The 10,195-nt window shown below is 37.0% G+C and overlaps 2 protein-coding genes across 4 annotated transcripts; one reads left to right on the top strand and one right to left on the bottom strand.

The window, feature by feature from the left end:
* The first annotated feature begins 77 nt into the window (after positions 1 to 77).
* LOC124443850 (protein BCCIP homolog) lies at positions 78 to 8,486 on the top strand. Of its 3 annotated transcripts, none has more exons than XM_046994391.1 (9): positions 87 to 219; positions 404 to 478; positions 1,133 to 1,213; positions 1,648 to 1,731; positions 1,814 to 1,980; positions 2,586 to 2,613; positions 2,694 to 2,837; positions 3,504 to 3,690; positions 8,357 to 8,486. In XM_046994391.1, the coding sequence occupies exons 1-8, from the start codon at positions 100 to 102 to the stop codon at positions 3,669 to 3,671; spliced, it is 867 nt and encodes a 288-aa protein (XP_046850347.1). In that variant the 5' UTR covers positions 87 to 99; the 3' UTR covers positions 3,672 to 3,690; positions 8,357 to 8,486. The 3 variants fall into 3 exon arrangements, with proteins under 3 accessions (XP_046850345.1, XP_046850347.1, XP_046850346.1); XM_046994390.1 differs by lacking the exon at positions 8,357 to 8,486 and adding an exon at positions 3,807 to 4,696; XM_046994389.1 differs by lacking the exon at positions 8,357 to 8,486 and having other exon boundaries at positions 78 to 219; positions 3,504 to 4,696.
* Positions 3,997 to 10,183, bottom strand: LOC124443849 (fibronectin type 3 and ankyrin repeat domains 1 protein-like). The gene is made up of 14 exons (XM_046994388.1): positions 10,097 to 10,183; positions 9,659 to 9,705; positions 9,425 to 9,584; positions 8,488 to 8,612; positions 8,313 to 8,394; positions 8,114 to 8,188; positions 7,013 to 7,078; positions 6,147 to 6,235; positions 5,926 to 6,002; positions 5,783 to 5,828; positions 5,398 to 5,492; positions 4,739 to 4,816; positions 4,562 to 4,606; positions 3,997 to 4,307 (listed from the first exon to the last, which is right to left on the bottom strand). The coding sequence occupies exons 2-14, from the start codon at positions 9,660 to 9,662 to the stop codon at positions 4,230 to 4,232; spliced, it is 1,020 nt and encodes a 339-aa protein (XP_046850344.1). The 5' UTR covers positions 9,663 to 9,705; positions 10,097 to 10,183; the 3' UTR covers positions 3,997 to 4,229.
* Between the last annotated feature and the right edge of the window lie 12 nt (positions 10,184 to 10,195).

Here is a 10,195-nt window from a genome sequence, read left to right as displayed (position 1 = left end):
GTTCTCCTGCTCGTATGGTGATGTGATATTAAAATATTTATATTTTTCAATGATTTCAGGAGGGTGTGGAACAAGGTGTAGAGAGTGTAGCATAAAATAATGGCTTCCAAAGCGTGGAAAAAGAAGCGAAAAGACGAAGTTACTGAAAAGGACAGCGACGACGAGTCTTCGAGTGAAGATGAAAGCGTTGACTCCGAATCTGATGTAGATCATAATCTTGTGAGTTTTTCTATGGTTTATCATCATATTGCTTGTATAAATGTGACTGTCCATCTTGCAAACATGAAATTTATGATGATAAGAAGTTGGTGTTTCGTTTTAATCATGACAATTGCAATTCCTGGACCGAACCAAAATCCTGCCATTTACAAGAAGAGATTCTTACATCGGACATTTCTTTCAGGAAATTCAAGTTGAGTTTGAAGCGCGTACTCCCGAAGCTTCAGATTTTGATGGCATAAAGAGATTATTGCAGCAAGTACGTTGATGAAAATTGCGAATTATGAGCAGCTCTTAAACAACATAATAATAAACAAGGTTTAGATCTATGCATGCAATCACTTGTCCAAGGGCAGAAGTGTTGGGGGAGTGGTGTGGAGCTGCCCCACCCCCCCTACACCACCTTTCATGAAATTTAAGTTTTGTCCAAAAAGGTGACAAAGAATGAATCTACTGAAATTCGGGTAATATTACTGTAGCACGAGAAATTTTGCTGGGTAATTCATGTTTGAACCTGAATATCTTTAATGAATTCCCTTTTATAAGTTACTTGAATGCTATTGTTGTAAATAGCCTTGTTAGGCTACATTGATCTCAATTTTCAGTAAATCAATCGTTGAAAAAAGATAAATGATACAATTTGTAGAATTCTGGAGTCTTCACAAGTGAAGAGTAATTTTGGAAAAATATTGTCAGAACTTTGCTCCACTTTGCTCCCCCATTTTAAGAACTGAATTTCTGCAACTATAAGCCCCAGATACCAGACTGGAATGTTTGTATTGTTTAGATCTTTGATGTGCAATATTTAGCAAAGAGGCCACATATATGTGTGCAACTTTTGAATCTGCTGTTTGCAAATCAAACAGGGTCTTGATCTGGTTATAAATGTAAAATCTCTCTGTTTCATTGACAGCTTTTGGTGAAATGCGGCATCAATGTCTCTGAGTTAACAGAAATTATATTAAGTCAGTCTGAAGTGGGAAGCGTCATAAAGGTTTGATTTCAATCAACTTACTGTTTCTGTACTGAAATAAAAAGGGGACTTGTAGTAATTACTCGTGCTATCAAATGTAAGCACTACTTTAAAATTTGGATTTTCCTGTAATGTCACAAGATTACACAAATCACATTTGACTGACATGAAGTCCTTGATCCAATCAATATCTTTCTTGAATTGCTTCATGCCTGTGTGTCACTAATGACAGTTGACACGGTATAATGAAAAGTTATTTGCTTACATAACATACTGCCACATTTGAGATTGCAGTGCCGCGAATTTTGTTGTGCTATTTGGCAACTATTACTACATGCAAATATTACTAAACACTGTTTTCAAGGAGCTGGAAGGAACACTATGTAGATAGGCATCTTGTTACTTTGGTTTCTATGGTAAATTTAACTCACAAGTGCTTATGTCTTGGTACTTAGTGCATACCTGAAGAGGATGATGATGACAATGATGAGAATGAAACATGTGGTATTACCACAGTTCTAAATCTTAACCGTCACAAGGTACAGAACTTTTTCATCATTTACGCAATGGTGGATCATTGATGTAAACTCACTGATTTTGATCTATTTTGTATTGCTTCAGGATTCTACATGCATTAAGGATCTTATTGAGCTGGTTAAAACAAAATGTGATCATGGGGGATTCCTTAAGATACTTACAAATCCAGACAATGTGATTGGCTGGCTGATCAGCGAACGGTATATAAATATTCCAGCACATATAGCACCTCCTCTTTATGCAAGTCTGAGGTGAGTTTGAGAAGTTAACTTTTTTTATTAGCTGAGAAAACAATTCAATGATGGTTACTAATTTTGAAGAATGCAGGAAAGGGAAGCAGTGTGATTCAATTCTCTGAAATTTACACACGATCAGTTGCTTGTTCATTGATTATAGGCACGTATGCAGTGTTAAATTTTCCAATATCCATCAAAGTACCATTGACAATGTAAGGGTGTTTGATGGATTGTCGTGTAAGCGAAATTTACCAATATCCATCAAAGTACCTTTGTCAATGTAAGGGTGTTTGATGGATTGTCGTGTAACCGAAATTTACCAATATCCATCAAAATACCATGAAAGTACCATCGTCAATGTAAGAGTGTTTTATGGATTGTCATGTAACCAAAATTTACCAATATCCATCAAAGTACCATTGTCAATGTAAGGGCGTTAGATGGATAGCCGTGTAACCGAATTTACCAATATCCATCAAAATACCATTGTCAATGTAAGGGTGTTTGATGGATTGTCGTGTAACCGAAATTTGCAAATATCCATCAAAGTACCATTGTCAATGTAAGGGTGTTTGATGAATTGTCATGTAATTGATATTTACGAAGCATATTCTTTTTAGATCAGAAATTATCAAAGCTTGTCGTAAGGTAATATTTATCACAGTTTTTATGATCTTCACTTTTGTTTTTTGAAACTTATTTTGATGGTCATTTATTTGTACCTACAGGGCAAACCATTCGAATTCAGCTATCTGCTGTATATTTGTAAGTCGTACAAATTGGATGTGTCCGTTAAGCGAAAAAAGAAGAAACAGACAGAAGAGGAGAACGCTTTGATGTTCATTAATGCTGAAGATGAAATACTTAGCCAGGTTATTTGAAAGAATAGTTTTCTTGAGAAATGCCAGTACACTGCATGAAATGTTGTTTAAATTATACGCAAAAATTTGTGTGAAATGTGCATCCACAGTAGCACAAACTTTAGTTTATAGACTGCATAAAAGTATTGGTAAATTTTACACAAAACATTGTGTAAAATGTGAATTCACAGTAGCACAAACTTTAGTGTATAGACTGCATAAAAGTATCGGTAAATTTACGCAGAAATAATTGGAATTCCAGCCCGTGATGAAACTCAGCTGGGGCTAGAATTGTTCTCATGTAATCGCGTACGCTATTTTGATAGGATATTATAACAGGCCTGGGCTGAAATTGCTCCATGTAATCGTCCCCTAAAAGTGCATCATGAATTTATTAAGATGTGCTTGAAATTTGTTGAACTCAATTTTTTTTATCGAATTTTTTTCAAACGTGTCGTCGCACTTCTTTCTTTTCAAAACTGGAGTTGAAATTTTCTTCTATTATTTTTACGTATTTTTCTAATGGTAGTCTTCATTCTCCTATGTGGCAACATATCTTAGTTACGCAAGCTTACTTTCATGAAATCTTAGAAATGTCGACTCTTCCTCACGTGATTACAGCGAAACATTTCACCGCGCACGAGACTTTCTCATCTTTTGTGTCCGAACTCATTTCAGAGGGCGACCGAGAAAGTCGACTATGACGTCACAGAGCAAAGTCATAGTTTGGTGACGGGCAAATGGCAGGATGGTGACAATCAGATGAGACCATACAGAACTGTCATGTTAATACCTTGGAGTAAAATGGAGACTATCACATCAGAAATGGAGCAGTTTGTTTCATGAAGAAGGTGAAAGCATGACTGTAAGTAAACAGTCAAAAAATATTATGTGGTTTCATTCAAGGAATGTATGACATATACTATACTAAGTGGAATACTTCTGCAGAGCAAATATTTCTACGGAAATTTATTTCTATAGAAGTTGTTGTAGCATCAACATATTTGCATAGCGGTACTATATGACGTTGGGCGGCTGGTCGTGTTTTTGGCAAAGTTACTTTAGCAATCGACACGCTCTCGGGGTTAACGCGGACAACAACTTTACCGCGATTTGATCAATTACGTAGATCTAGGAGAAGGGATGAATAGGGACAAGAAGGGACAAGAACGCCGAAATTAAACATATGTAATTCAAGACCAAGCTACATGCGTATCCAACTTGACACGAATGTGCTGTATCAATAGAAAACGTTAATTTACAATTTTAAAATTGAACAGATGCACGTCTAAAACTAAACTAAATGTAACGGCTCTTTAAGGCTTACGTATGCGGTAGCTAATGCTTGAAAGTGCAGATCGTCGTCATACTTAATGTTTCATAAGTAGTTTGTTAATACTCTTATCACGAGTTGTTTGTTTTGGCCTTGGTGCCCGTGTCGTTTTGCGGTCGATTAATTGATTTGAGATAAGAAACCACGTCCTACAACAAAAAGTAACTTCAATATGGAACGAGAATAGTGGCAAATAGCCAGCCTGTATGTTTGATAGTGCGATTGAAATGCCAGATCATTGGGATGATGTATTTCTTTAGAAATCTCTTGTTTTTACAATGAATGAACACCAAAATATTTCCATAGCATGACCAAACTTGCGGGCTGGCTACGTCACATGGCCAAAACCGATGCTATCACACTGCGCGGATGGCGGAACTCGTGTACGAGTTCCTATACTTACATTTCTGCCGAATGATTGTGCAAAGTCCAAGGCGTTGTGACCGTGCTGTTGCAAATGTAAAACATAAACAATGAATGTACAGGGTAAGGGTTTAATTATTATTTGCTTTAAGATAAATAAAAATATAGAATCAAAGTGGTGATCGTCAGCTAGCCTCATCGAGGCAGGAGAACCTACAGAGTTTCGTTTTTCAGTATCCGCTCCATGCTCTACGAAGAGTTTGACAAGGTCAAGTCGACCAGACAATGCGGCAGCCTACACATTTGAAAAAATGAACAGAAAAGGCTATTGGCTATAGACCATGAAAGTAATTGAAGTTTGGTCATTTACCCAATGACGTAGCGCGATCGTTAGACCCGGTCACAAACACAAAATCAAGCAATAGACAGTTACCTAACGAATCGTATCAGTGCATAAAACTAGGGCATGAAAGTATGACAAATTAGAAAAAACTTTAGATCGTGCACACAGTCAATGGCGTATAGAAATCTCCTAGTACACAGTCAATGGCGAATAGAAATCTCCTAGTACACAGTCAATGGCGTATAGAAATCTCCTAGTACACAGTCAATGGCGTATAGAAATCTCCTAGTACACAGTCAATGGCGTATAGAAATCTCCTAGTACACAGTCAATGGCGTATAGAAATCTCCTAGTACACAGTCAATGGCGTATAGAAATCTCCTAGTACACAGTCAATGGCGTATAGAAATCTCCTAGTACACAGTCAATGGCGTATAGAAATCTCCTAGTACACAGTCAATGGCGTATAGAAATCTCCTAGTACATATTGGGGTACGAAGGGTGATCAATTTAGGAAGATGCATGTTAACTACCATCAAGGCACTTCTTCCTTGTTTATCTTCAGTATTGACGTTCGCTCCACTTTGCAGCAGCATTTTTGCAACTTCGGTCGTTCCATCTAACGTCGCTATAAAATTTACGACATAATCAATCGAAGCACCTCACCATTGTTTTACCAAATTTCTATGGACGTTAAACATGTTAACACCGGTTGACCCTTTTACCAGACGCCGTCAGCATTCCAACCGAGCACCCGGAGAAATCGTTGCACTCAGCACAGCGTTTTAACAGCTCATTCACAAAAAACTTGACCCAAGCATAGGCTAATATGTTGGCTTTAATTGATCTCTGAATCTCAGCTGTAGAAAGCTATCGATATTTCGCATCTTCGAATTACATCATCCGAGACATACGTACCTACTCGCATTAAAGGCGTCCACTCTGCCACGTCTAACTCATCGACCTTTGAAAAGCAAAAATAATAAGTCTGAATTATTCAACCGCTAGCGGACGTTAACATGTCTATAGCTATTATCAAGCTTTCAAAATAACAGTTTTACCTCGGCTCCATTCGACAGTAGCCACTCCACAGCAGCTATACTGCCACCGTCGACAGCCCAATGAAGAGCTGTAGAACCTAAAATGTTTTTAAAAACAGGACACCTTCTCAGATCATAAGTCGGCGTTTTTCGCCCGAATCTTTATTAACATTGTACCTTACTGTCCTTGAAACGTGACATGAATGTACGGAGGGGGAGGGCAATGTACTTATTTTAAATACCTCCATGATCTTTAGCTTCCAGGGAAGCGCCGTGGGATTTTAAAGTTGTGGCAACGTTAACATGGCCGGTAAAACATGCCATCATCATGCTTTGTATACAACGAGAAAAAATACATGTTATTAGCCAATCGCCACTTAAAGGGCCAGTAAAAGGAAACTTTTGTTCAAGTTTATGATGTTTTCGTTGAAGAGAACTCTTAAAATGACATTCGTCTTTCTAAAACAGTTTATTCATATCTCTTTTCGTTCTCAAGATATTGACGTTACTGTCCGCTTTGCGCATCCACGTACGTCATACTGCATAGTGAAAAATTAAATAATCAGAAATATTTGCTGATAAATTATTTCATGCGGACTGAGTTCCTGTCTTTCTGAATTGTTAATGGTACGAAATCAAGCATAAGTATTTCATCCAAAAGTTATCATGAAACAGAAGGATATTTATAAATTTGCAGCGACTATTTTGCAATATGACGTCACTGTCATTTTGAAATTTGACGTCACTAGTTGTGAAAATCAGGCGTTGCAAAAACTTCAATATCTTAATGAACATCATAAGACACGAATAAACTGTTTTAGAAAATCCACTGTCATTTTAAGAGTTCTGGGCGTTCAATAAAAATATACTTTAATTGCAAATTTTTCTTTTTACTGGCCCTTCAAGTTACAAAAACGTCGTTTTTCATCTCTCTTTAGCGCGTATAAGCCTGTGATATGTAAGTTGAGCGTCGTCAATTCAATCTTAAAATGGATACTCTTTGCTTGCCTTTATTTACTGGAGCTGTACATTACAGTCGTACTCGCTATTTTAACAATCTTATGACGTCATATGAGCGAGAGGAACACGTCAGCAATCTCCTACCTACCTATCCTTGCCGCTGGAATTTGAGAATGATACGTCAGCTCCGTGACTGAGAAGTGCATCTATGACACTGTGAAAGTGAATAGTCTATCGTTAACTGACCATCTATCTTTATACACGTAGAGGTTAAACAGTAGAAAATGTATGAACGCCAATTGTTGTTCTTGGTTTTAAGTATGAAGTACTATTGCCGACAGAATTTTGTATATGCTTATTTGTTTGTTGATTCTACTTATTAAATGCAAGACAAAAGAACGTCGTCCACAGAAAACGTTTTTCTTTAGCTTCTCGGGAAATGAAGACGAACCGCTTCGACTTCATACCGGAAATTTTTTAATGATTTCAAAATAGTTTTGTTATGTGGCCTGGCTGTGTGGTCGTCTTAGTTCTTTTTGGTTGTCAGATTCTTGTTTAGTTTGCACATTTTAATACCGTGATGTTTAAAATTGTTTAAATCAATCGTGCGCTTTAAACTGCAATTGTAATTGATGACGATATGTTGAGAAAAAATTGCATTGATTGTTTAGTTGCTTATTGTTGTATCAATATGTAATATAAATTATAAACACAACACAAAAGACAGTTCCTTCCAGATAAACCATAATTGCTAAATTAATGAGCATCAGGCCAGACTGTAAAAGGTCAATTGCGATTGCTTTGTTTTCGTACAATCATTCTTCAAACTGCTTAATATAAATCCTAACACGTTTTTTTTAGATGAACATGAAAAACATGTGACTTGGACGAGATTTGAACTAGCACCTAGTCCGCCGCTCTACCTGTTGAGCTACCAAGCCCACAGGGATTGGGGACGAATCAAATCTCTTTAAAACTGCTTAACGCGATGACGGTTTCATGTTGCTAAATAATGAGTGTGAAACTTAATTCAAGAGGTGATACCTGTTTTTTTAAAGCACGAATGACCTCAATCTACACATGGCTGCAAATTACTCAAAGCATAAATAGCGCTGTTTTGAATTATCCGAAATTCAATAATTTAGAACATAAAACAATCCATCTCTCAGTCCAAAAAAGGGGGAACTTTCATTTTGTTTTGTGTTTAGGTAGATATATTTATTTATACATAGTGTAGCAGTGTACATGCCTAGTGTAGCCTTTTTGTGAAGCAACCATCAGTGGAGAACAGCCCATACGATCGGGAACATCCACCATTGATTCGCTGCGCAATAATGAAATGATTGAATGAGACATCAGTATTTGACCAAAAGTATCATGCATAACTGTTGTACCCTCGCGAGCTACAACAGTTATAGCCAAGCAGACGTTGATTCTCGTCAACTTACTTATTTTTTACAATCATCGTAACTTTGTCTACATCCAAATTTAGCACGGCACGGTGGAGCTGTGCTCCGGAAGACGGAAAGCCTGGATTGAAGTTCAAAAGTCTATTATTGTAATGAAATTGCTACTTGTGCCTGGGTCACGGAATGCATTGAAAATGAAGATATTTTATCTCACTTTTTGTTGTAACTTCAGTTGTCGAGCTCCATGGACTGGAAGTGTTTGTAAATCTGATTTGCACTCTGTAGCGATGTGTTGTATTTTCCTTTATCCCATTGAGAATACAAGTGTTTGCGTAACCTCTGAAGCCAAAGTACAAATATTATGATTACAATACTATTCGCTTTCTTCATGTTTTAACCATGAGCACGTGAGTTAACCTCTTTACCTTATTTCAACCATTAACCATTGCTACTACAGCCATTTGAACCATTAGTCATTGCTACCATTAACAATTGCTACTATTAGCCATTTCAACCATTAGTCATTTCAACCATTAGTCATTGCTACCATTAACCATTGCTACTATTAGTCAATGCTACCATTAGCCATTACTACCATTAGTCATTGCTACCATCAGCCAATGCTACCATTAGTCATTGCTACCATCAGCCAATGCTACCATTGGTCAATGCTACCATCAGCCAATGCTACCATTGGTCAATGCTACCATCAGCCATCCTATCATTAGTCATTGCTACTATTACTCAATGCTACCATCAGCTATTACTAGTACCATTAGTCATTGCTACCATTAGCCAATGCTACCATACTCATTGCTGTCATTGGTCATTGCTACCATTAGTCATTGCTACCATCAGTCAATGCTACCATTTGTCATTGCTACAATCAGATAATGCTACCATAGTCATTGCTACCATCAGTTAATGCTACCATTAGTCATGGCTACCATTATCCAATGCTATCATAGTCATTGTTACCATTAGTTATTTGAAGTTAGCCCTCCAGCTGATGTAGTTGATTTTTCCTTATTTTGACACCCCATGAAAGAATTTTTGCTATAATTTAACTATCATCTTATTTGTTAAGGTTTAGTTGCATTTAACATTTTTCACATCTGAGTATTTACAAATTATGAAAATGCTATAATCACCTATAAACAGTGAAATAATTTTTTGACTTTCCTTCCTCTTCCTGGATACAATACTTTATTCTTTCTTCATTATTCGTGACACATTTCTCTCTTGATTGATCCCAGAAGAGTTCAATAGTGTTATGGGTCACCTGCCCAATCACAGGTGGGTCAGGAGCCTCTGAGATTTGAGAAGCAGGCAGATAAAGTATCACAAATATGATCTGTTGTCATAAGAATGTACACTTTACATACCCATTTTATCACATGTACAAACTAAGATACATGTTTGGGAATTTCATCTGTAAATAAACAAAATGTAGCGTATTATATTTTGTCAGTTCCACCTGCCAGTCTATTCTATGCATTAAAATTGTCAAAGTATAAGGAAGAAATAGTGAAAACACTTTGGTGTGCAATTCCCCCCCTACTGGCCTAATGCATATTAAATCAGTTTACTGGCTGCACTGCAGTTAGCCATTGATTAATTGCATTGGCAAAATTGCATTTGAGTGGCTACTATTGTGGTAATCACATGCGTAAATTTCAATAGCCTTTTCCTTGGGTTGTCGCCTTAACTGTGAATGTGATCTTGAGTTAATCGCTGTGTACATAATTTGACAGTTCGATAAAGCTATACAAACATTGAAGTGAAACATTGTGGTCTCTGTTACAATATTGATCAACTCGTACCGTTTGTCTTTTGAATTTTCTGCAAGAAATAACTGTTGAACGCAAGCAAAAGTCGCCTGTTGTTTAATGACATCGTCATGGTGATCTGTCGGCCGCCAT

This window comes from Xenia sp. Carnegie-2017, unplaced genomic scaffold, assembly GCF_021976095.1.
Source record: "Xenia sp. Carnegie-2017 unplaced genomic scaffold, XeniaSp_v1 HiC_scaffold_21, whole genome shotgun sequence".
NCBI lineage: Eukaryota > Metazoa > Cnidaria > Anthozoa > Malacalcyonacea > Xeniidae > Xenia > Xenia sp. Carnegie-2017.
The sequence above is the reverse complement of the archived record's forward strand: the minus strand, read 5'-3'. Positions and strand labels throughout refer to the sequence as shown.

Excerpts from the sequence above, each read along its gene's own strand:
- LOC124443849 (XM_046994388.1), bottom strand. Across the intron at positions 7,079-8,113 it reads TCACAAAAAGGCTACACTAG|TGTCATAGATGCACTTCTCA; the intron begins GCATGTACACTG and ends TCACTTTCACAG. Across the intron at positions 6,236-7,012 it reads AATTCCAGCGGCAAGGATAG|CATGATGATGGCATGTTTTA; the intron begins GTAGGTAGGAGA and ends TTGTATACAAAG.
- LOC124443850 (XM_046994391.1), top strand. The coding sequence starts at position 100 with ATGGCTTCCAAAGCGTGGAAAAAGAAGCGAAAAGACGAAGTTACTGAA. Across the intron at positions 1,732-1,813 it reads TAAATCTTAACCGTCACAAG|GATTCTACATGCATTAAGGA; the intron begins GTACAGAACTTT and ends GTATTGCTTCAG. Across the intron at positions 1,981-2,585 it reads CCTCTTTATGCAAGTCTGAG|ATCAGAAATTATCAAAGCTT; the intron begins GTGAGTTTGAGA and ends TATTCTTTTTAG.